The sequence below is a fragment of the Ursus arctos genome, unplaced genomic scaffold (genome assembly GCF_023065955.2).
Source record: "Ursus arctos isolate Adak ecotype North America unplaced genomic scaffold, UrsArc2.0 scaffold_5, whole genome shotgun sequence".
NCBI lineage: Eukaryota > Metazoa > Chordata > Mammalia > Carnivora > Ursidae > Ursus > Ursus arctos.
The window spans coordinates 59,924,350-59,950,815 of record NW_026623067.1 but is presented as its reverse complement, the minus strand read 5'-3'; the positions used below and the strand labels follow the sequence as shown (position 1 = coordinate 59,950,815).

Sequence of the window (26,466 nt, the reverse complement as noted above, 5' to 3'; positions counted from 1 at the left end):
AAGAACTCTTTCTCACACTCCTTTAAATATGTGATCTTATCCTCTCCCATTTTCAGTATTGCCCATTATGCTGATGATTCCTCAAACTTTCTCTCTAACCTACCTCCAGGGCAGAGCTCCCTCATTGCTTAACTCCAGAAAGCACCATTCACACTGTAGCCATTGTGAATGGCAGTCTTTGGTGCACAGTATAATGGGTGTGGCCAGAGCCTACCTATCTGCAGCTTCACTTCAGTGCCTCACAGGTGCCTCATGCCCAACTCATCTGATACTGAACACATTGTCCTTTCCCCAAGCCTGCTTACCTTCCTACATTTCTTGCCTTAGAGAATGGCACTGTTACCCATCTCATTACCAAGCCAGAAATCTGGAAGTCATCAACATTACAATACAAGCCTAATCATGTCATCACTTGTTTAAAACATTCCAATAATCTCTCTAAAGACCACATTTTTTTGACCTGACATAATCATGAACTACCATGTTCTGGCTGCCCCTTATCTTGCCTGTTCCATCCTTAGCCAAGCCTTGCTCTGCACCCTTTGCTTCAGCCTTACAAACTATGTATGTTCTGCCATACATGCCCATGCCTCTGTGTCTTTGCTTCTGCTGCTGTAAGGCCTAGCACATCCTTACATCTTTTATCTGTCTGTCAGGTCTCAGTACCCGGTTCACCTTCTCAGTGAAAACATACTTTGGCTCCATTCATGGTTCTTCACCCTCATGATCCCACCCCATGAAAAATAGCTACTCCTTCCTCCCTGCTTTGTACCTCTGTTGTTTTAGGGTCTACTAGCATTTTTTTGGTTAGTCATTTATATTCTATATATGTCTGGCTCTCTCTACAGATTATAAAGTCCATGAGGACAGGACTTCCTCATCTTACGTTCCTCGCCATTGTCTTCCATGTAACTGGTGTTCACGTAGTTTGAATAGTCACTATTTGTCCTTCATGGTTTTTTAAAGATTTATTTATTTTAGAGAGAGAACACAAGCGAGCAGGGGGAGTGGGAGAGGGAAAGGGAGAGAGAATCCCAAGGAGATGCCACACTGAGCGTGGAACACGACATGGGGCTCAGTCCCAGGACCCCAAGATCATGACCTGAGCCAAAATCAAGAGTCACACGCTCAACTGACTGAGCCTCCCAGGCGCCCCACTACTTGTCCTTTAAATAATTTATGTGTTACTAAAAGTGCTTGTTTTATTTTTTTGGTTAAGACTTTCAGTAATTTTTCTATGGCATATAAGAATCTGTTTTTCTGTATAATCTTGCTTTTCTTAAAATAATATTCCCAGATAGTAAGTTTCTCAAGCAAAGAATTTGCACAAATTGTTCATTCTCTCTTGGTGCAGTATCTTACAGGAAAACGTACAGCACACAGGTTGCCACACATTGTTCAAGAACATTGATCATGGGGCACCTGGGTGGCTCACTTGGTTAAGCGTCTGCCTTTGGCTCAGGTCATAATCCCAGAGTCCCGGGATCAAGCCCTCCACCCAGCTCCCTGCTTGGTGGGGAGTCTGCTCCTTGCTTTTCCCTCTCCCTCTGCTTCACCGCCCCCCCCCACCCCCAACCTTGTACTCTCTCTCTTACTCACTCTGCCTCTCAAATAAATAAATAAAATCTTAAAAAAAAAAAAAAAAAACAACGGAGGACATTGATCACAATCTATTATTCTCAACAGACCCCATTGTGGATGTGTCTGACAAGCTCCTGTTTCTCTTTAACCTTTCATGTATTTGTGTCATCTCCTTGACTACATTAAAAACTCACTGATGTTGGGAATTGAGTCTTGTACTATTTTTTTTCTTGCCTAGTTATTTTGTCTGTGGGTGCTCAAGATGCTGAGAGATTTTAACATTTCACAGGATTATTGTTTACAGGATAGGATGTGTGTATATATAAAAAACATGTTATTTTAGTTTAAATATCAAGCGCGTTTCTATTGTTTCATAGTGTTTGCGTAGAATGTCATCAGATGAGGAAAAAGGCTCACTTCCCATCATACAGAATGACTCTGACCGGGGCAGTTCTGTGTCTTCAGATCTTCAGGTAGGAAGTCATGTCTAAATTTGTCGTGAGTTACTTATTTTAAACAGCACAATAAGAGAACCTGGAAATCTCAAGAAATGTGTTTTTTTTTTCTTGAGTTTTTCTCATTATTGCTCTCTCTTCTGAATGCTGTTTCACTTTAATGCAAATTGGTACAATATCAAACCACCCAGAGTTCTGCGGACCTAGATTCCCTTGTGTCCTACTCTAGGTTCTAATCCCTGTTGCTACAACGTTCAGCACGTTCTGCTGCCCAGGACCTGGACAGTGACAGATAAATGGTGTGGTTTTTACATGAACTGTTTTAAATTTCTTTTTATTTCTAAGTGTTTTATTATCAGAAATATGGATTCAGATTTCTAGAATAGCTTTTAAATGAGAGAGTCTGATATGGTATATCTTGAGTTTTATAGTCATATCACTTACGAGGGGAAAAGCTGGACATTATGTTTATGCCTAAATAGAGTAAGTTGTTTTTGACACTGTAATATGAGAAAAGTTTTAGGAAGATATTTTATGAAATATATGTGTTCCTTTAATTGAAATTACAGATTTAGAAATTGGTAAGCTGTTGAAAAAATACCTGTGACTATTTACTAGGATAAAAGTAGTCTAGAATTGTGACATAAATGTTTCATCCTTGCCTTCCCTTTGGATGTACTTCTACCGAGTGCTGTCTTTTAAGGTAACAGTGCTTTCCTGCACTTTTTATCTCTGACTTTTCCAAACTTCCTTCAGGAGAGAATTGATTAACTCATTTATACTTGTGATATTGCGATTTATAATAAGAAAAATATTTTGGTCTTCATGCCTGTTTTTTGCACACAGTTTCAAAAACCTTTGAAATTTCCTAAGTAGTGAGTGTGATAAATGTTTGTTATGCTAATGAGGTGACTTTTGGACCCCACCTAAGGACAGAGGCTGGTTGCTGAGGAGCCCACCACATGTTTAGAGGGTTGGAACTTTTAGTGCCACACACCCTGAGCTCCAGGAAGGGGAGAGAAGCTGGAGATTGAGTTCAGCCACACAATAGCCAGTGTGTAATGAAGCCTCCATAAAAACCCAATGGAAGAGGGTTCAAAGAGCTTCCAGCTTGGTGAATGTTTGAGGTGCTGGGTGACTGGCTTTCTAGGAGAGGGCATGGAAGCTCTGCCCCTCTTCCCCATACCTTGTCCTATGTCTCTTCCATGTGGCTGTTCTGAGTTATAGCCTTCTATCATAAACTGGTAATCTAGTAAGTAAATGTTCCTCTGAGTTCTGTCAGCTGCTCTAGCACATTAAAGCTGGGGAGGGGGAATCTTTGGAAGCTCCAGTGTGTAGCTTGTTGGTCCTAAGCTCAGGTAATAACTTGGACTTGCTACTGGTATCTGAGGTTTGGACTGGGGGAGGTGAAGTTTTATGGGACTGAGGCCTTACTCTGTGGAATCTGATGCTATCTGCAGTAGCTAATGTCAGAATTGAATTGTAGGACACTCAGCTAGTGACTGACGATAGCTTGTTGATGGTGGGAAAAAAACCCACACGTTATGATTGTTGGGTTCAGAACTCTTTAAAAAATGTAAAACCTCGTAAGTTCTTAAATTGTCATTTTGTCAGGAGACAAAGCTTTACATCAAAAGAATAAATTTCCAGAGTAGAATTTGAGAGAAACATGCCAAAAATAATTTTGTGTTACTGGTTACTGGCTTAGAATGTCAGCCCAACTGAGATTCTGTTTCTTAGTAACCGTCAGCTTACAACCCTACTGGTTCTCGATGACAGTTGAAAAACAGCCTGCATTTCCATTAGTGGAAACATTTCAAAATATAAATACCAAAAATGATGTTAAAAATAACATAAAATAACTATATGCTTTTACATATATAGCAAATACATAAAACTGAACATTTTATACTAACGCCCCTTATAAATCAGTAATCCTTCTAAGGGAGTTTTGCTCACTGTCTCAGTTATGTGAATGGTTCATAAAACTATCACTGATAAATGCTGAGGGATGGGCAGCATCCATGGTACTTACTGAGTGATAACGTCCTCTCAGCACAGCTCCACATTGTCAGCCAGTTGCCCTGACCTTATGTGGTATGTATGGGTTCAGCTATAGTTCAGGGTCACACCAGTCCAGCTGTTGTTGGTGGGGAGCAAAATTACAAGTTTTGGTTGTTACTTTAGGATTCTTATTTACCTTAAGACAGGTTATCTTTGACAAGTAAGAATGACAATATTTATTTTGATCCTTAAATTAAAAATAGCCCATTTGGCCCATATCTACATATATGAAACTAAAATAATTATTTAAATAACTGATATTTTAATCTTACCTAAGTTTACATACATATATAAAATACTGTTAATATATACCTACTTACCTCTCCCTTAAGTCATAGTGATTGTTGTGGGAGCTTTGAAATACATGTTTGGTTTTTGGTTTTTTTTTTTCCTTTTCTGATCCAGAACAAAGGACATATTAGGGAAGCAACAAGTTAAACCCACTGACTTCTACTTCCCCCTCCCTTTATAGGCTGGAAGTTGTAATAAACTAACTCTGAGCAAAACTGATTTGGCTAAATCTAGTTATAATTGCCACCAATTAAAAAGTTAATTGACCTCAAAATACAAATATAGGATAGCCACTGTATTAGTTTGCTTGGGCTGTCATAACAAAACGCCGTAGACTGGGTGGCTAAAACAACAGAAATTTATTTTCTCGTAGTTCTGAATGCTGGATGTGCCAAAGCAAGGTATGGCAGGGTCCATTTCTGGTGCGCTCTCTCTTCTTGGCCTGCAGACGGCTGCCTTCTCACTGAGTCCTCCACATGGCCATCCCTCAGTGCACGTGCATGGGCCGAGGGAGGATTCTCTGCCCTCTCTTCTTAGAAGGACACTAATCCTAACATATCAGCACCCCACCCTTATGACCTTATGTAACCTTAGTTACTTTAGAGGCCCCGTCTTCAAATATAACTGCTCTGGGGATTCAGGTTTCAATATATGAATTTGGGGAGGACACAGACATTCAGTCTGTAACAGCCACTTTTTATATGTTCTTAGCTAAAATCAGAAGTTTATTTTGGCTGTTTGGAAGGTATAATAGGGTGTTATTTTGGTTACTTTAACAGGAACCAGGTAAGATTTGCTTAAGTGATTTGCTGAAAAGCCTGAGCTGATACACAGTCTCTGGTAAGTCAGAGCTGATAGGGTGGTGAGGTCCTCTGAGGACCCAGTCTCTTCTCTCCTGTTGCTCTGCCACACCCTAGAGTGTTGACAAGGTTTGTGTCATTGGTGCTAGCTCACTACCACCTCTAACCCAGGCAAAGAGTTGAGTAGGAAGCAAGCAGCTTCCTTTCTAAGGACGTGACCTGAAGTTGTACACATCGTTTCCACCCAGATCCCATAGACCAGGTCTCTTGGCCATATCTGGAGAAAGGGAGCTTGAGAAATGTTGCTGGGTGGCCATTTGTCCAGGTCAAACCCTGAGGTTTTAGCAACTTAAAGGAATAAAGGGAAAACGGATGCCGCTGGACTGTTAGCCTTCTCTATGGTAGGGAGTTACTGAACTTGAAATTTTATATATTTTGTTAGGACTGACTCATTCAGGTTTATAGAAACCAGTAGATTATCTTGTGTATGGTTTCAATTTATCAAACTATTTGGGTGTTTTCTTTTATTGTAATAAATGGGAAACTGATGCGATTCAGGAAATGTATTTTTAAAATTTAAGACTATTTAAATCTATTTAAAGAATTATAGTTCTTTTTGTCAGCATAAAAATTAAATGTATCTGTGATATTCTAAATTACTTTAATAAGAGCCTCCTGCCTCAGTGATAAGGATCATGTGAAATATGAAATACTCTTATTTTCTGTCAGGAAATGTAAGGTTAAAACTCAGACATGTGTTTATTAATATAAAGGGGACATCTCTAACAAAGGAGTTGACCATACCAATACGAAGGGGATTCTTTTTAAAGTTTACTTATTTATTTTAGAGAGTGGGGGGAGGAGCATAGGGCAAGGGAAAGAGAATTTCAAACAAACGCTACACTGAGGGGGAACCCCACACAAAGCTTGATCTCATTACCCCGAGATCATGATCTGAGCCAAAACCAAGAGTTGGATGCTTAACCAGCTGAGCCACCCAGGCGCTCCAAATTCTGATGACTGAGTTTTCTTTCTAATGATTCTCCCATGGGAGTATCTGTTTCTCTTTTGCCATTAGCCTTGACATGTAAAAAGCTGTGTTTGCTATGACTAACATTTACTGTATATAAGTAATCTACGTTAAATATGCGAATCAAGGCTGAAACTGAAACGAAGCCACTTCTTTACATTTAATTACCCTAAAGACTAGCAGTTTTCAAACATCTACCACTATAAACCCTCTTTTCAAACAATTTTACTTCAAATTCCAATAGGAAAAGGTTAAAGCAGAAATATAAGTGTATAGATTTATGTTATAAATGCAAATTTGTGACATTTCTCACAGAGTCAGCAAGAACAATGAAGCTGCCTTTATAAATGCACATTTTACATTGGTGGATAAGAGAAGACCAGCATAGTTTGATAAGCCTGAGTGACCTTTTGGCTTCTATATTGTATTTGGGTTACATGATAGCAAGAAAATTGTAATTCATAACGTAAGTAGTTGAAATGGTAGCTTTTTTGTTTTGTTTTGGGTTTTTGAGTATAGTTGACACACAGTGTTACATTAGTTTCAGGTGTACAACATAGTGATTCAGTTGCTCTATGCATTATGAAAAATTGGTAGCTTTTTAAAAGCATATCTCATCTTCAAATAAACTGATCCAAAGTATACAGAAAGACTGATAGAAAATTTTTGATTCAATGTTGAATCGCCAACAAAATCTGTCACTTCTTCAAACTTTATATAATAAATATAAAAATCGCAGAAGCACCCAGAAGATTCAAACTTGGAATAAGTGCTAAAACTCTTTTGTATTATGATAAACATGTAACACGGTCCCAAGTCATTTGCTACGGCACAGCTCATCACTCTCGTAAGGAGGGACTGGTGCCATCAGAAGTGCTTGAGTGTGAGTGGTTTGAAATTGATGTGGCCACATGAGTTACAGTTGTGCGGTCACCTGTACAGGTTACATGAGCATGTGTGTACAGGTGTGAATTCAAAACAAAAAATAAACTTCTGCAGAGCTACAGCCATTCTAATCCATGACACGTTTGTAAGACTTTGACATGTTACATCGATGGGAGAGGCAGCTTTATCCCAACCAATATAAAAATTTAAGTACATGTAGTTTTGGGCCTGTTAAAATTTGGGCCTGATATATCTGTTGGTGCATGCTCCTTCTATTACTGTTTGTAAAAGAGCTAAATAGCTTAAAAAATGACATTTGAAGAAAATATCGTAGATCCCCTGAAACACCTTCTAGGAAACTAGTTTGAAATGCATTGGTATTGACTACTGACCCGGTATACAAGGTAGTTCCAACGACAGAACTCAGTGCAGTTATGTCTGTTTCTTTGAGAAACACCAAGACACTTACTTCAGTTAGCTGTGATATAATCATGGCTGGAAACTTGGGTGTGGTGGGCAGTTAATTAATTAATCTATGAATATTCTTATTCATAGAAAAGCATAGGGGAAAAGTAAGGATTGCTAATTTTCAGATACTTATACCATATCATAATGGTTTTATTAAAGATAATTCTTTCCTTGATTTAGATAGAATTCACTTAATTCCCTTCAGCAGGTATTGACTATGACCCTTCAAAAAGGTAGTTTTGAGCATTGGTTATCTTCAAACTGAAGATGAATCCAAATAATAAGACAGTTATGACTAATGAGATGGTAGTTCTCTATCTGAATTAAAATTCTTATGGAGAAAAATTAACACAAGATAATCCTTTAGAATAATAACATTCAACATTCTTGAAAACCTTCCCCCCCAATTTTTTTAATGCAAAGATATTCTCTGGGTCCGTGCATAAGACTCTTAGAAATGACATTGGGGAGGGTGTGTGTTGTAATGAGCACTGGGTATTATTATATAAGACTGATGAATACAGACCTGTGCCCCTGAAACAAGTAATACATTGTATGTTAATTAATTGAGTTTAAATTTAAAAAAATTCTTAAAAAGACTCTTAGAAATGACTCTTAGTAGGAATATTTGTTACATCATTACCAATCCCTTGTGAATAGAGACTAAATTCCAGTATATTTTTTACTTCACAGATACCATTTTCTGATTTGGCTAAAAAAATAGCTAAGTATCTATGTTAGGAAATTACAATTTTTTTAAACCTGAGGAATATTCCTGTAAGGTCTACGCTTTATAACCTCTATTTTTTTTTTTTATCACTTCTCTCTCATGTGCCACGAAGGTGTCAGCAGGTAGAGTGGAACAGGTTTGCATTCATGTTTTCTTTTTATCTTCAGTAATTGTTCTCTTCCAATATTTCCCTTATACTCTTTCCATGCTGTGAAAAGAGACTCAGGGTTGTTGCTAAGTGGCTGTTGTTGGATCATGGCTGTTGGTAAGCAGAGTCAACACTCCTTTTAATCCCTAGACTGTCCTATTGTGGCGTCTTTGGGAGCAACATTTTCAGACTAAGTTTCAGAAAAGGAGAAGTGGCTAATCCTGTCTCTGCGCACCTGCAAGTAGCTGCCAGCTGAGGGAGGGCTCTTCTGCCTCGGAGCTGCTGATTGGTTTGAGGCCACTACTCTAGGTAACCTTTGTGTCCGCCTTGCTAAATTGACTTGCTGAAGGAATCTGTGGACTAAAGTACTATCACTGGAAGAACTTCGGGTAAGTTTATCTGTTGGATTTGTGTTGTTTTTAAGAAAGTACACATTCCTTATGACTTGGGAATACTATTTTGAGAACTGAAGTAGAGAACATCTTCAATTGGGCCTTTATTGTTCTTTGCCTGAATGTCCATTGTGACTGTGTTATAATACATTCTTTGTTATTGGCTTCTCATAGGAAGAGTATGAAGAACTGCTTCGTTATGCTATCGTGACTCCAAACATTGAATCAGGTACTTCACAGCCATGTCATTCTAAGGGAGAAGTGGTACCAGATGTGAAGGTTCCTACTATAATTGATGATATTCTTCATAATCAAGGTTATGTATATTTTTAAAGATATTTCTTAATTTGTTATTGAGCTCATGAATGCTATTGATGTAGGATTGCAAAAATACTTCTCCAGTGATTCTTCTCAGTCAGTCCTGTGTATCACCATCGTCTGGGGAAACTTTTTCCATTTTAATGTGTTACTCTTGGTTCTTATGTGAAAGCTGGATTTTTATATGAACTTTGACTATTCCTTTTATGAAAAATAATAAAGTAACACGGTAGCCATTGTATGTCTCTCAGTGAAATATACTGCATCTCTACTTGTTCCAGTCGGTTCTATACCAGGATTATCTTGGAAACTAAATGCCCAAGACCCCAAATTAAATATGTTCCATAGGTTGCCCTCAGCACCTTTTAAGTTTATGAACCATTGCTAGGACTTTGTTGGCAGTATTTCTATGAATATGGAAGACTATTTGGATTATCGCCGCAAAGGTGAACCCATTTTGGGCTATGTCAGTGACAGAATTGAAAGCTATACCTGCCAGGAGGTATATTGATAGATGAATGAAAGGTGGAAAAGGGAGGATAAAGCTCCTTTCACCTATCCATTCCTTGTTCAGTAAAGTACAAGATCCCAGACAGCTCACTCTAAGTAAATATTCCTTAAAAGGGCACAGAAAGCCCTCTTAAGATGGCCCTGGCAGTGGGCAGTTACCAACAGTAGGCATAACTCGAAGGATCTTTCCTTAAAGGCACATGACACAGCCTCCTCAGAGTCAGCGGGCTCCTGGGTTTCTGGGAAGTTACAGCCCTGGTATTTGGTTCCTCTCCCTCTGTAGACATGGAGTTTTCATTGCTCTACAGTCTTCAGCCTACTGCACTGCGTCATCAAATAGGGCCAGAACCTACCACTGAAACCAAATTTTAATGGATTTCAAGAGCTAGGGCCTTGGGATTTATTCATTCTGTGTCAGTGATCTTGAACATGTTTTGATTACACTGGGTACCTTAACCTGTACTTCCTACTGAACAAACCCAAAGTGCTGCATACTGTCTTATAAAATACGTAAATAGTCAATCCATGTGTTCGCCATCTGTGCCTCTACCCTTTCGGTGGTCACCAAAAGCTTGTTTCCTTTTCCACTGGCTGCAGTACTACTGTGCCACTGTTCCCAGTGATACAGTATGGGATTCCTTTCCTTGCCCCAACTCTCCATCCTTTCAAGGTCATCACTTGGGATTTAAGACCCCTGTTCTTTTCTAGCATGGAAGATAGTATTTATTCATTAATACTCTGCATTTTTCACAAAGGGTTTGAGATCTAAGCATACAACACGCCGTGAATTTAGATATCCCGATTCACACGTAGACTTGGTTAGAATTTATAAATTTATCATCCCATTTTCTCCTCTTGGTATTGCTGTTGCTTGGTATAAGCAGGATATGTGGAAGTTGGCAAAGTATATATAAGCCATATATATATATATACACAGCCATTCTTGTGAAGCTTTCCCGTTTTTTTTTTCACCATGTATTGCCTGAGGGTTCCTAAGGGAGAAGTGAGGCAGTCCCTGTTCTGGGGGAACTGCTGATACTTCAGTTTGATTGCAGCTAGTGGAAAGCAGCAGGCCCCTGGAAATATCCGGTGTTGTAAGATAGTATAGCTTCTTCTAAGTTCTAATGTCATTCATCTACTTAGTCTCTTAGTGCAAATTGAATGCTATAGTAGGCTGAATTCTCTTTCATCTATATTTGGTGGGTAAAGTTGAGCTTACTAATGATACAGTAAGACGTTTTCTAGTCTCAGATTTTTTCTTTCTTCTTGTTCTTTGTCTTAGTGTTCCTCTTTCCCTGGCATGTTGTATTTTGCTTCTTCTAAAATCTTAGCTACTGTTACCTTCTTAACTTAGGTATGTGCGATTAGGCATTTGATATGAGTGGTTTGGCTTAATAAAAAAATTTTTTTAAATTTTCTTTTCAGCAGCAAATAGCCCTGTAGTAAGAGAAACAAGGATGGAAGTTGGAAAAGGATGTGATTTAAATATTTCAAGTCATTCAAAGACAGATGGTATGACTTTTCCTTAGCTTGTTTTTATTAATATACAACATTGTGTGGTTTGGTGAATATTATTTGTGTTGTAAGAGGAATAATTTCAGCATATTATTTATTGTCAGGAGTTTTAAATGTTGCTGTTGCTAATTTATTAACTAAGACTATTTAAAATAATTTCATAAAATTCTGAAATAGTGCAATTAAGACAGGTTAATGTATTACAGTATGTGGCATCCTTTCTTTAAAACTGCTAGGTTAGAGGGCAAATACTTTAAAAGAATTAATAAACTCAGAGAGTTTGGCCAATTTAAATGTTTTCACGAACCAGTGCATTATTTCCCAACATTCAGGCATTTGTGTCTTATCTTCATACCATTTGTTCTACCATTTTGTGGGGTTTTTTTAGATATATTTATTTTTCGCTTAAATTCATTAAAAAGAAAATTTGTATGTGTCATTGCTGATTATAGCATTAAACTAATAAATCCTTTTTATAAATAGAAAACAATCGTAAAAATAAATGCAACTAAAACAGAATTATTAAGTTTTGATTGAATACTGCTGGTGGTGTTGTGTTCAACATGGGGTCTGCTTTTTCTTTGTTGAAAGCAGAGAGGAGCAGATGTAACAGAGGTTATAAAAGCATACTAGCACCAGATTGAAACTTTTTCTTTGACACAGAATGTTTAAAATAATTAAAGTAGAACACTTTCCTTGCCCTGTGACTCAGTGTTATATAATGTATGGGCCATTTAAGCCACCACATAAGAAATGCCTCTGTCCTTTGTCTCCTGACTGGTAAATTAAAGGCTTGGGCAGTGTAATCCTTGGGGGGCCTTTCAAGTTCTTCATTTATCTGTTTTTTAAAAGGTGAATATATGTTTTAAAAAATAAAAAGCTGAGCCTCTTGCTTTACCCATGAGTGCAGATATTATCTGTGAAATCTAGTGAAAGAGAACATTCATGTACTTGGTCAGTCTGCTTTATTCTTTGGGCTTATTCTTCAGAATATGTAGGTAATGTCTCATGGTTGACTAGCCTGAACCATCTGTTGATGAATTTTTTATGTAAAAATATATATTAGGGAATGATTTTCCCTTTTGCAAAGAATTCTTGGTTTACTTTGAAGTAACAAGTTCTATAGTAGCTTTATCTTTGTTTGACTTATCTCATTCACTAAGGAAGACAGGGAGGCCTTTTAATCTTGGTTATTAGGACCCTTATAACAAAAGCAAGATATGTGAGAAATGATAATAAATAGTCTCTAAATCTAACAGGCACGTGTGATAAAATAGTAACCTTTTCTGTGTTGTGCTTTTTAAAGGTAGATGCCAGTTCTCCTTCTGGCTCTGGCTTTCACGCCTACCTCCATCCTCCCACCACGTATATTAGCAGAGGGTGGGAATTACATATATATGAGTATACATATATAGATGTATATATTGTCACCTATATGTTGAAGGCCAATAGTGTGCCTTACAACTGATTATCTGATAACACCAAACTACTAGTCTCTTTCTTCTTAGAGAGTTGCATTTTAGTGGTGTTAAAATCCATACCAGTGTTTTACATAAAGTAATAATGATCTGTATACAACCACTGGGACCTTGGTTAGTTGCTTAGCCCTTTCTGAACCTCTTTCCTCATCAGTAAAGTGGAGATAATAATGCCTTTCTCTTAGGGCAGCATGTATTATGAGAACCCCTCTTTACAACACTTTTATTATAGGAACATAGTGAGCCCTTGGTAAATGTTGATATGATGATGCAGATGATAATACCTTCAGCTCAGGCTGGACCTGGATATATGAAGCATCCTTGATTGGGATAGAAGTTGTTTTGGGGGAGGGAGGGTAGGTGGCATCTCCTGCTGGTCAGTTCTGAATCAGTGACAGTACTGAAATTACAGTATTAATTTCAGCCTAAGTGCAGTTTAAGAGTAAGTATACTGAAAGGTCATTTCTCTGCATTTTGCACTGCCTCCGTAGGCAACTGACATCTCACCCTCCATTAGAACTCCTTACATGTGGGTTATCCATCCTCCAGCCTGACCACCACGCCTTTCCCTCCTCTCCAGGGTCATCGCCAGTGTCGTCACCGAGGAAGCCCTCACACCCAGTCATGGATTTTTTCAGTTCTAACCTCTTAGGTGACTCTTCCTCACCGGCGTCTATTTCTAGTCATGCAGACGTCCATGAAATCATTGTGAGCGATTTTCTTATTTCTGATGAAAACCTTCAGAAGATGGAAAATGTACTGGATCTTTGGAGTTCAGGGCTTAAGGTATTACACTTGTTCAATTATGGTTGTTTAGTATGTAGTATAACATTTCTGCTCCTGATCCCATTATTTACTGTTTTCTTTGAATCAAAAGATTTTGTGAAAAGAATCTTCAGTTTCCTGAGAAGATCAGTCCATTGTTTTAAATCGGTACTTCTCAGTCTTTAATGTCCATATGAGGGGCGCCTGGGTGGCGCAGTCGTTAAGCGTCTGCCTTCGGCTCAGGGCGTGAACCTGGCATTCTGGGATCGAGCCCCACATCAGGCTCCTCTGCTGGGAGCCTGCTTCTTCCTCTCCCACTCCCCTTGCTTGTGTTCCCTCTCTCGCTGGCTGTCTCTGTCTGTCAAATAAATAAATAAAATCTTTAATGTCCATATGAATCTTCTGGGGATCCTGTTAAGCTGCAGCTTGTCGTTCAGTTGGTCTTGACTAGGGCCCGAGATGATGCATTTCTAACAAGCCCCCAGGTGATTCTGCTAGTTCAGGACCCATACTTTGAAGAGCATACTTTTCAATAGTTGCTGAAACAGCCCTGCAGGTTCCACTGCATTTCTCAGATGATTTTAAAAAGCTCAGCCTATGTGTGATAGAGACATCTATTGAACCCTTACCATATCATAGCTGTAACTACGGGAAATGTCTCCTTTCATATGAAACACAAGATCCAATTTTAGCAACGTATATTCATTTTATAACTGCTTTTAGCAACCACAGTGTGTAACTGCTAAGACTATACAAACTGATTATTTTAGTGATATTATTGGCCTCTAAACAGAACAAAGTATTACAGAAATGGCTTTTTTTTTTTTTTTTTGCTATTTAGTATTAGAACAGAGAAAATGACAGTTTTTCTGAAACATAGTTTGAGAAAACTGATTTCATATTCACAGTGAAATTATGGTCATGAGAGTTCTATGGCATTTATATTTCTCTATGATTTGGAACCATAAATTCTAGAAGTAATCTTTTAGTATAGTTGTTACCATTTTGCCCCTTGGAACAGGTTTCAGACTTCTAATCATGGTGCAAGTCCAGTGGACTGGCTACTGCCAGTCATTTAATTTGTTCTATGTTCAGTTAATCATATTGTTACCCAGTTTTTTTGATAACATGATTATTTGTTATTTTTACTTATGCCAGTCAGTAGGATAAAATGGGATCAGACGTAGCAATCTGTTGTAAGATGTCCTTTGTGATAAATGATTTGGGGGAAGAAAGCATCAGTCCCCATGGTTTCCACTATCCGCCTCTATCTAAATAACTCCCCAGTCCTATGGCTGAGCCTAGGTGCAACCCCCGCATTTCTGCTTTCCCTGATCCATCTTAATATGGACATTAACGTCCTTGAATAAAGTATCTGTTTACCAGTGAAGGAGACCTGAAATTTTTATTGAAGAACAAGGTTTCATACAAAATAACTTAAAATAGTAAAAAAAATTCACTTCCCTAGTATGGCGAATGTGAACTGAACAGAGCCGTGACTGTTGAACTTGCAAACATTTTCATTAGTAGTTTTATAAATAGCTCTTATGCTGATTGCTTGTTCTGATTATTTTTAATGTTTCTTAATTTCAGTGTAATTTTAAGAAGCAGTGTTAAACAAACTGCTTAATTGCTGGTGTACTTATTTTTCAGACAAACATCATATCTGAACTAAGCAAATGGAGACTTAATTTTATTGACTGGCACCGAATGGAGATGAAAAAAGAGAAAGAAAAACACGCAGCACACTTAAAACAACTGTGCAACCAGATCAACAGCTTGAAGGAGCTGCAAAAAGCCTATGAAGTTTCCATCGGGAGAAAAGATGAGGTCTTCACTTTTATGTTTCTTTTTAAGTGAGATGCAGTAAAGATCTTGCTAGGTAATAAACACCAGGAACTGGTTATTTAGGCCATACAAGATACAAAGGGAAGATTGTTTCAGAAACTGGAAAAAAAAATAGATGCATAAAAATAAGATACATTCATCCTATTAAACATCCCAGGGTCATTCATTTAATCTTTGTCACCAGCGTCAGTGTGCTTGAAGTTTTAAAAGTGCATGCTGTCAGAACACTAATTGTTTTCCCCAGTCTTTTTTCCCTAATTGCTCTTAAGAGAACATCACGGGAGCTAGCATTACCCACATGTTAAACCATGTTTTTAGGGGCTATTTTAAGTATCTCACATTTTATTTGTGATATGTCTTTTTTCATTGATGAAGTCTTTCTCCTTTTATTATAGACACAGGGAGCATTTTTTTTTTTTTTTAAGAGAGAGCGCCAAGCACCTGGGAGGTGGGAATGGCAGAGGGAGAGGGAGAGCAAGGAGGCCGACACAGGACTCGATCCCCGTGCTGGGATCATGACCTGAGCCAAAGGCAGACAGTTAACCAACTGAGCTACCCATGCGCCCTAAAATATTTTAAATATATGTATTTTTTAATTTCAAAGTATCACACACAAAAGAGTGTACATGCCCCCAGTTTGAAAATGAATAAGATGAACAGCTATGTGCCACCATAGAGCTCAAGAAATGGAATATTACTGGTGCGCCTGGGTGGCACAGCGGTTAAGCGTCTGCCTTCGGCTCAGGGTGTGATCCCGGCGCTATGGGATCGAGCCCCACATCAGGCTCCTCCGCTATGAGCCTGCTTCTTCCTCTCCCACTCTCCCTGCTTGTGTTCCCTCTCTCGCTGGCAGTCTCTATCTCTGTCGCATAAATAAATAAAAAATCTTTAAAAAAAAAATGGAATATTACTAATGTCTTAGCATGTGTGCCCTTTTCCACTTTTGAAAATTATTTAAAGAGCCAGAATAAATCTCTCTCAGTAAATATGCCCAATTTACTAAATCTTGCTTTAATATGGCCAGTTTCAAATATATATATTTCAGCTACTCAGTTCTTGTAAGAGAGAATATCATTTTAGGATTTAAAAGCCTTCATAGATTTTTTTTTTTTAAAGAAGGAAAACCTGAAGAAGTACATTATAATATAAATATTGTTTGCTTTTATGAGTTTGTTAAATCCAGAAAATTCTTAGCAACTTCTCATCCAAGGTACCAAATGTATTTGGGGACCAGAAAGATATTTAAAACCTGGTCCCGCCCTCAAGTCTAGTGAACAAAAACTTTCTGTATACATAGCAAAATATTCAAATGTGTAGTTGTGTTTCTTGAATTAAATGTCAATGACCATATTAATTTTCATATACATAAACTTTTTTTGGTGATTACCAAGATACACATAATGAAGATTTTCTTTTCTCTTTCGTGCCTCTTCATTCATTGATACGTAGTGCATTCATGTGGTCAAGTTTTTTGGTCTGTTTAAAGAGAATAATGAGGTTAACTGGATGAATGTACTAGTGATGCATAGGTATTCTCTTGGGCATTTTTTGATATATGAGAAAGTCACTTCACCAATTACTGTTATTGTAACATCACAATAATTGGGTTAATTGCCGTTTACAGGTGATTTCTAGCTTGTCTCATGCCATAGGCAAGCAAAAGGAAAGGATAGAGTTGATGAGAACATTCTTCCACTGGCGAATTGGCCATGTTAAATCCAGACAGGATGTAAGTATAAAAACAAAATGGTAACTGACAGATATTAGACTCCTGAACTCAAAAGGGTTTAGGATCACATTTTAGAGTTATTGTTAAAGTCAAAGAAAGATTTTCTAATAAATCAAAATGAATTTATAATTTAATGTTGCTCTTATTTCAAAGGATTTTGATACAGTTTGGGGAAAAAAATACCTCTTATATTTTATAGACCAATTGATCTGTCATTTCCTACTTCATAGTAAGTAAGGATCATACCTGACTTATAGATGCCCTCATCATGGAACCCCTTTAACAAATTTAATGTTAGATGTGATTATGTGGAAAAAGAATTTGTAATCTTTAACATATCAATGCTTCTTATATTGTTTCTACTTCAGAAATGCCTGAATATATCCTCTTCATAAAGAGCCAGTACTATATCAATATATTATTAAATTGTGTGAATGTTTATTGTGTAGACTTGCCTTAGAGTGAGAATGAAAGAAAGCCATATCTGTATAGCTTTTTAGAAATTATCTTTAGTTTGTTTATAAATTAAACTTGAACATCTTTATTTTAATTAATTAAGAGCTGACTCAGTATAGCAGAGTAAATATAAACTAAGAATAATAAATTACTGTATCAGAAGTGGAAAAGTATGAGAATATGTGTATATCCCACAGGAAGACAGAGTACAGAGACTCAAGAGTATAGGGGATGGATGTGTGTGTGTGTGTCTTATTTGATGCTCATGTGAGCCATGGCGTGATCTCTGTGCATTTACTTCTAAGAGAGTAAACTTACGGAAAAGGTACTACTATCATGGAACAGGATTTCTCTTTAAAGGATACTTTCTAGTACTTTCATTGTTTATTAATCCAAGTAGATTAATTCTACACTAATCATATTGAAAAGAGCTATTTACATGAGAATGCCATATTTTGAAAGTTATTTATCAAGTGAAATAATGAGAATATATTATGTTTAAATGTTAGTTGAAATAGTTGAGACTGCCATCAGTTTTTGAATAGCTTTTTAAATTTAAGAAAATTGAAATTGGAGCTACTTCGTCAAAAGAATTTAAATTCATGGATAAAAGAAGACTGGCATATGCTTCTACCTGGATCTGTTTGGCACTGTATATATATAATAGCAAAGTGTGTGAATTCAATTAGCCTTGCTTGCAGTGGCGGCCACCAAGCCAAAGAGGAAGCAGTGGCACCTGCAGCCACGGGCATCAACCTCTTGACCTTGCAGCCACTCTCTCTAGTTTGCCTAGGCCTGCTTTCAGCTAAAAGGTGCTGCAGATTCATAACTCCAATGGCAAGTTACTCATTTCCTTTCATTTGTTTTTGTTTTGTTTTGTTTTTTCTTCCTAATTTGATTGGTGGCATACAGCAATGATGTAAAGATAGGATCTGAGGTTCTGAAATGAGGCAAGGTGGCTTCTCCCTTTCTACTTGTGTGACATGGGCAGCTTACTTAACCTCTCTAAGCCTGTTCTCCTGTCTGCAGGAGATACGATATAATATGATTACACAGGATTAGTTGATAACGTACATACACTGCTTACCACAGGGTTACATTATGTCTTTTAATATCACTACCAATATATTTAACCAGTCACTGTGTTTTTGAGGTATATTACTTTCATTTAGGTCTATGAAGGTAAACTAGCTGACCAGTACTTCCAGAGAACTTTACTGAAGAAAGTCTGGAAAGGCTGGAGATCCATAGTACAGAAGCAGTGGAAAGATGTGGTAGAACGAGCTTGTCAAGCAAGAGCAGAAGAAGTTTGTGTCCAGATTTCCAATGATTATGAAACCAGAGTTGCTGTGGTAAACTTTTTTTTATACTTCCACTTCCTTTTAATAAAAATTAAAAAGATAAAAAACTGTTTATTGTTGGGCAGAGTAACCCATTTCTCCAGTTCCGTTTAATGCCATGTGGGTTCAAATGAGACTTCCTGGCAGAGAACACTGGTAAGGCAGACCTGCAAAGCTCCAGACTTGTTTTGGCTGTCTTGCATGTACATTTCCTTTGGAAATGTAAATCACCTATAGATCCTTACCTTTCTAAGAAAGCATGCTTTCTTATGCTTCTTCATTTGGCCTTTATTGAGCCAAAAGTAAAGACCCAAAACAAAAATGTTTATCCTTATGTTCTGATAAGGTTGATATAAAGCAGTTGCATATAAGTTGAAGTTATTTTCCCGTTGACTTTTACTAATAAAATAAACATTGTTTCCAAAGGAAAATATTTGAGACCCAAAATGAAATAAAAACCATAGTGAAGAATGCAGTAGGCCTTTTGAAATCAAATATTTTTTAAAACCCCTTTTTTTCATCATTATAGCACTAAGTTCTTAATGTCAAAAATAAGATTCATTGTATAAGTAATTTTCTGCAATTCAAAATGACATGCAAAAAAAAATTCAGTCCCTTCAGACTTGGTCTGCAGGATAGACTGTTGTACCTAATGTCACTTTGTGCTTAAATTCTATAGATAACGTTTAGTTAAAAAGAGAGAGAGAAAGAAAGGAAAGAGAGAGAGAGAGAAAGAAAAAAGAAAAGAAAAAAGAAAGAAGAAAGAAAGAAAGAAAGAAAGAAAGAAAGAGAAAGAAAGAAAAAGATTGATCGATTCTGTTAATAGTGCATTTAGGAATTTTTTCCTGAAGAGATAAGAGCCTGTCTATGGTTCTTAATGTAGTTTGTTTAATAATCTACATAAGTTTTATGGTAAGAAATGACATATCTATTTGGTATAATTAAAACACATCAGCAACATTTGGTGGGACCGGCGTGAAATTCCCCTTGTTTGAAACTTGATTTTATGGTTAGAAATGAGAATGGTTGGTAGAGACAGTAGAGGTAAGATGCATCATTTAAATGCAGCCATGTGGTCCAGCCACACCAGCTCATTTTGGTCTCCATCACGGACAGCCACCATGCAATGGGAGCACTGCCCGAGTTATTGGGACCCTGCTGAGAACTGTTGACAGGCAATCAACAGAAGTCACTAACAGCTTCTTTTCAGTACCTCCCAACGAGTCAAAGGATGAGATAACTGTTGACATGGCTGGTACCCAACAGGCGGTGACATTACAGAGCACCCTGTGCTGATCCATGAGCACTATGGCAGGGCAGTCCCCGTCCCCATTCACCTCATTGTGGACACGAGCCTCCAAGAGCATCAGGGCCTATGTCAGCACTTTAATGGGTGACCCTGGGAGTACCATGGGGGTGATGTTCACACCTCTGGCAGTGAAATATGCATATTATGACACTGAATACATTGGAGTTGACCTGATCATGAAGACCTGTTGGAGCCCCAACCAGGTGTTCAGATTCAAGCAATTTGCAGCAAGTAGGGGCATCAGTCACATCAAGGATACCCTAAGCACAGAGTATACAGACCATGTGCTGTCTGGAAAGGTGTCAGCTGACAATAGTGTGGGCCGCTTCTTGAGTAGCCTGGTTAACCAAGTACCCAAGATAATTCCCAGTGACTTTGAGACCATGCTCAACAGCTACTTGGCCAATCTCTCAGAGTCACAGATTGCCCTCAGTGAGAAACTCGTAAACCTGTGAATGGGCGCCAAGCAGCACTCCGGCCAGTCTGGGAAACCCTAGGACTCAATGTAGTGAAGTAGAATGGTTTCCTTGCGGTTTGAGTCACATTGAGTCAGCCAACTCCTTGTGACTCTAAATAAACATAGCCTGCCTTTTGTAAAAAAATAAATAACTTCACAGTGTAAGTCTATTTTTTGAATAATTAATATCCTTTTGTCTCAAATATTTTTCTTCTTTTTAAAAATTCCCCTTATTTAGTTATCTGGAGCTTTGGAAAATGCAAAAGCTGAGATTCAAAGAATGCAGCATGAAAAAGAGCACTTTGAAGATTCCATGAAGAAAGCTTTCATGAGGGGTGTGTGTGCATTAAATCTTGAAGCCATGACTATATTTCAAAACAGAGGTGATACAGGTTAGTATTTTATATAAGGTTTCCTGCCTACTTTCAAAAAGAATTTGAGGAGATTTCAGTGATGGTGTGGTCTATAGTACTGATTTTCTGCAGTGACCGTGTCTTGTCCAGGTACTGGTATTTTTAACTTGGTGGTGTATATCCAGTTTTAAATCTGCCATGAAAATTCACTCAGTTTTGGTTACTTATGGTATCTTAGATCTGATCAAGTAAACTGTCAACTCTTAAGTGTTTAGGCTTAATGTTAAAATGATGTTTTGAATGTAAAACATAATTTTAAGGCTCTTTTAATTAATAATGCCTTCAAGTACAAGATTTTTATTTATTTATTTATTTTTTAAGTAGCCAAAATCTTTGGATCATTTTGTTAATTAAATTATTTATCTAGTCATGGTTTCCCATTTTAAAAATTACTTGTCTTCAATTCAAGAGAGGCCTCAACTAAAACTAATTTTCAACAAATATAAATATAGGCCTATCTACAGAAGTCAAGTAAAATAATTTTATTTCAAGTAAAGAAAAGTCCACGTATTAGCTGGGATCTGTGTGGTTTATGTGGGTGTTTCTTCAGCAGGGTTTAGAATAGCACATGACTAGAATCTTTGCCACTAATTTGTACTGAGGCCTATTTTCCTTAGTGGGTTTTAGTTTTCTTCTCTGAACAAAGAAGATAATATAAATCCTCCCTACCTGCTTCACAGAGGGTTCTTGTGGAAATGCAATGAAATATAATTGGAAGCTCTTTAAAAGACAAAACATACTTTGGCATATGATAGTAATGATATAATTACTGCAGTCTTAATTCAAGTCAGCCTGTTTTATGTAAATATATAAACTTTTTTGCAGTATATCCTCATATTAAATCATATTTGAGATTCACAGTTTATTTATCAATGAGATAATTTCATTTTGTAACATCATTAACATTCCAATCCAGTGAATAACTTTTCTTTGATTGTCATACCTTCATTTTAAAGCATCTTCAGATATTTATTATTTAAATTGGGTGTGTTGTGGATGCTTCCAAGTTAAGGCAAACAAATAACTTTTTTCTGAAGCAGTCATGGTGTGTGGTCCCCATGCAGGTTATAAACTTAGAATCCTAGAATCTCAGGGCAGAATAGTGTATCTTGCTAATACCCAAAGGAGTACTTGAATTCTCCAAAAAAAATAGTCTTTTGAGTGTCAACACTGAAAACAAACTCACCACCACCAGTTATAATTATTAGCAAGTTGTATGTATTAAATTGAAGAATTTAATTATCTACTTATAACAGATCGTAGATTTCACAAGTGACAAATTATACTTCCTACATTCAATTATAAGAGACCTGTTTCTCATAACCTACATAAAGAAGGTTATGAATTGACTAGGACAGAGTATTTTACCACCTTAATAAATTTACTGTCTTAAATTTTAAATTCAAATACAGCTTTGTCTCCTACAGGCAAATATTCAGAACAGGATTTGGAGAAAATGTATTCTGATAATTACAGAACATGATTTGTTTTGCCCCTGTTGCTTCTAAATCTCCTTTTATCTGCAGCTAATGCCAAGTTCTGGGATCTTAACTGTTTTGAGTGGCCTGGTGGTCTGTTTATCATCACAATGGGGGATAAAAATGACAGGAATAGTAAGACACACACTAGCAGTAGTGTTGGTAGAGCTGCCAAAAGGAAAAGTTCAGTGTAAACTAATGCTGGGTTTGCTCTGTGATGTGTAATTTTGTGGCTACCTACCCCGATAGTGGTCTATCTATCGTGTCACAGCACAACAAATACTTGGGTTTTGTGTGTCTGACTCTCTGCTGTCTGTGATATGCAGTGTGTCTCATGCCGTGTAGTATCCTAAATCTTAAAGATTGGAAATTAGAAGTTTTATGAGGAAAGCAAAATGTGACAATAAAAATGGCCTTTAAAATGGTACCTGCCAAATATTAAAGCAATTTTTGGAACAGTAGAAAAATGCTTTACAGATGAAAAAACGTATTTATCCCAGTTAAAATGAGAGTAATGATTAACCTTACGGTGATTGGCCAGAAAGGAACTGCATCTCTCAGCCCACCTTAGCAAGAGTTATCACCTACCTCTATTCCAGGGAATCCCATGTGAGAACTCACCTTTGTACCGGTTCAATCCCTGATAAGTCTGCCACCCACCTAAAAAGACAATAGTCAGAATCACTTGCTATCAAAAACATGTTAAAAACTCTGTGTGTTTTGTTCTTAAAGTATTACTTTATATTGAATTAGTCCCTCTCATCAAAGGATTTCAAAGGGTCTGTGCATTTTAATCCTCATTAAACTTTTTTAATGAGGTACTATTACTCTGTTTTATATAAAGATAGCCTAAGAGAAGGACTTACACAGAAGCCCAAATTTCCAATACAAAGAGGACAACATCAAAAACCACTTAAACATAGGGTTATATAACACCCTCTATTCAGACATTCTGAAACATCTCAGTGACTGAATTTCCAAACCCTTACCCTGGTGTTAGCTGCCACATAGATGCAGTTTAAGTGGAAATTTTAACCAAATTCTAATACTGGAGGGGAAATCTAAAGTTTGAAGAAATGCTTTGCTCCAGCTTCTGGAAGCCAGTGTTACTCCTTTGATCTAAGGGTAAGATTCATTTTTGAGAGAAGGTTATCATATACGGTGTCACTAAAATCAGGTAAGTGTGCAAATATGCCTTAATTCATGAGTTATATAATCCACTTGCAGGAACTGATTTGTTTACAATGTAAAAGAAAGTAAAAATTTTAGTGTTACTTACTGATTTATTGTTTGCTGAAAAATCAAGTTTAAAATACGTTGATTTTGTTTGGATAGGAACAATAGATGGAAATGAGAGGGTATAGTGATATCAGAAAAAAATTCTACAGATCTAAATACCAGGCCATCAATCAGGACAGTTGGAGGAAAAGATGCAAAAAGACATCAAAATTCCTTAAATTCACTGTGACCATATTATTATTATAGCTGTTTTGACAATACATTTTACTCAACTGATATCCTCACTGAGTACATACTAATTTTTGTCTTTTACGTAAGAGAAATATTCATTAGCTTTCACGTATTGAAGGAAATGGTCTGAATTCTTTAGTGGTTAATGCTAACTTTAACCAGTTTTAATGCTAAACACTATATGCAATATATGATAAACTTCTACATTTTCTTTAGAACCAAATTTTAGCTATTATGTATTTTCATTTTGGGGGGGGCATAAATCTAATCTTAACCTGGAAGAATTTTAATGGAATTAATTTTTAATTTATAGGGCTAGACTTCACAAATAAAAAAGAAGAGTATGGCCCTGGTGTTCAAGGCAAAGAACATTCTGCTCATTCAGATCCTCTGGCCCCTCCAATGCCCTCAGTGGCTGCACTGTCACCGTCCCCGCCGGCAGCAGCCATGGGAGCGGCCAGTGCTGCTGCTTTTCCCTCTGCTGCTTCCATCACTTCTGCCGGGGCCACTTCCGCCTCCTCTGCTCACCTTCCCGTTTCTGCAACTCTTGGCGCTGGATCTGCAGCTCCTGCTGCGTCAGAAGAAATGGTTAGTACAGTTAATACAGGTGCCCACGTGGGGAAAAGGGCTCAAAACTTGCTTGTGTGTTGGAGATTTTTAACTTAGAACATATTTTCCCATGGAGGAAAAATCTGTATGGTATTTAGGCCAAGCCACAGGAAAGATTTAATATATGAAGTAGCTGAAACAACTTTAAATGAAAATAATAGCTGAAAGTTCTATTATCGTAGTGATAATTAAAACAAAAATAACTTTTCATTTCACATTTTTCTAGAACTATTCAGGAAAAATAGATTTGAGAAAGAGTTAATGACAGACTTTATTTTGAAGAGAACTCTAGTGGGTATCTTCAAGGGCTTAGAAGATTAATGGCTCTTCTGTATATTTTTGTATTCAACTACAGCTTTCCCTTTTCCTGGATGTAGGTATATTGTTAACACTACTCTGTAGTTACTCCATCTTGATTTGATTAGGTTTTTATCTGTAATTCACAATTGGAATAAAGATGGGAGTAGTTTTTCCTAGTCACTGAGCTACTTTAAGAGAAGTACACAGAGCATGGAACTTTTGAATGGGGATGGAGTATTTGTGTGAGAACTTGCCTGACGGGGAATTAATCAAGCTAATTAATATGGAAGAGTTACAAAGCATGTCCGGGTTCTGACTCCTGAGCCTCCTCTTGTTAAACTGTATCCTTCAAGCAGCGATTCTCAAAAGTGAAGGGAGTAGAAATATAATCCAAACTTATCGGACTCACTTCTGCAGGGCTTTTTTAAAAACACTGCATCCCCTTCCCTACTCTGGCTTGGCTGAGGCACAAAGGCATGTCTAGTTTTAGAAAGCTCCTGAGATGATTCTGATTTGCTTGTGTCCCTCTCCTTCCTGACCCTAACCCCTTACCTGAGCGGACAGGAGATGACACCATAGGTCTGATGTCTCACGGCTCCCCTGGCCGACCATCAGAAGCGGCCATTGCCCTGGACAGCTCTCTCTAGCTAAGGAAGGCATTGAGCTAGCCAGACAACTGGTCATCTGGAGTATTCCAGCCAACATGAATTTCTGCCTTTTGGAAGCTACTAACTTGGGGGAAAAATATGTTGAGATCTGCTATTTATCCCATTTGCTCTTGATTCAAAGAGGTTAAAAAATATAGCTGCTAAGAGAAATCTGAATGTGTGAGGGAGTTTTCACTTAGAAATAAGACACTAAAATTCAACTCTGACATATGTTCAGCTGTGTTTATTTTTCATGATTACACATTTTCAAGTGTGATCCTATACACATGATCTCATTTAAGTAAATATAGTGTTTATTTAAATTTCTGGTTTGTCATTCATGTTGCATATTCAGATAATACACAGACCTAGATTTTTCAAAATTCCCTTCAAATATGACTACACCATTTGTACATCTACATTTATATATAAACCTGAACATGCACAGGAAGAACTGAATGAGTGAGTATGCTTACCACCCTATTTGTTACTTTTTGAAACAATTTGAGATAATTTTGAAGTTTGAAAACTGAAAAACACAATATTGTGTAGACAGCCCTTCCAACTACAGCCTCCTTCATTAATAGATCACACATTCAATTTCGTTCACATAAATACAGCCTTTAGGGTTAAGGGGAGAGGAAAATCAGAAGTAAATCACTCTAAGTATAATGCTAGTTTTCTTCCTTCCTTATATAATTATAGTCCTTAGGTTCAGATTCACCTCAAATGTGTCTTCTTGTTTTTAAAAAGAACCATAATAACAAAAGTAGGAACAAGTACATTAGTTGGATAACTTAGCTAGTATGAAACCATCATTGTTGGGACTAGAAAAGGAGAGATTTATGAGCTAGGCCTGGTTATCTTTCTTTTCATTTTAATCATAGAGGCTTCCTAGGAACTATTCAAAACTTTTTCCCATCTTAGTATTTTTCAATAGCTAAAAGGAGATGTTTACAGAGAATAAACTGCAGAGCCTG

General features: G+C 37.3%; 1 protein-coding gene and 1 pseudogene across 18 annotated transcripts in view; both read left to right on the top strand.

Annotated features, from left to right (window-relative positions):
- Nucleotides 1-26,466, top strand: part of POC5 (POC5 centriolar protein) — a 37,273-nt gene that overhangs the window by 1,826 nt on the left and 8,981 nt on the right. For 9 of the 18 annotated variants that reach the window (XM_026498760.4, XM_026498762.4, XM_026498766.4 and 6 more), the window contains 9 exons: nucleotides 1,959-2,054; nucleotides 9,019-9,160; nucleotides 11,098-11,184; nucleotides 13,246-13,451; nucleotides 15,084-15,260; nucleotides 16,903-17,007; nucleotides 18,636-18,815; nucleotides 20,808-20,961; nucleotides 24,244-24,518. In XM_026498760.4, the coding sequence (XP_026354545.1) occupies nucleotides 1,971-2,054; nucleotides 9,019-9,160; nucleotides 11,098-11,184; nucleotides 13,246-13,451; nucleotides 15,084-15,260; nucleotides 16,903-17,007; nucleotides 18,636-18,815; nucleotides 20,808-20,961; nucleotides 24,244-24,518 (1,410 nt within the window). In that variant the 5' untranslated portion in view covers nucleotides 1,959-1,970. Of the gene's footprint in view, nucleotides 1-1,958; nucleotides 8,842-9,018; nucleotides 9,161-11,097; nucleotides 11,185-13,245; nucleotides 13,452-15,083; nucleotides 15,261-16,902; nucleotides 17,008-18,635; nucleotides 18,816-20,807; nucleotides 20,962-24,243; nucleotides 24,519-26,466 lie in introns of those variants that run through there. The other 9 variants (XM_048221226.2, XM_026498768.4, XM_048221225.2 and 6 more) reach the window with 3 other exon arrangements.
- On the top strand, nucleotides 18,922-20,794 carry LOC113254910 (eukaryotic translation initiation factor 3 subunit F-like; annotated as a pseudogene).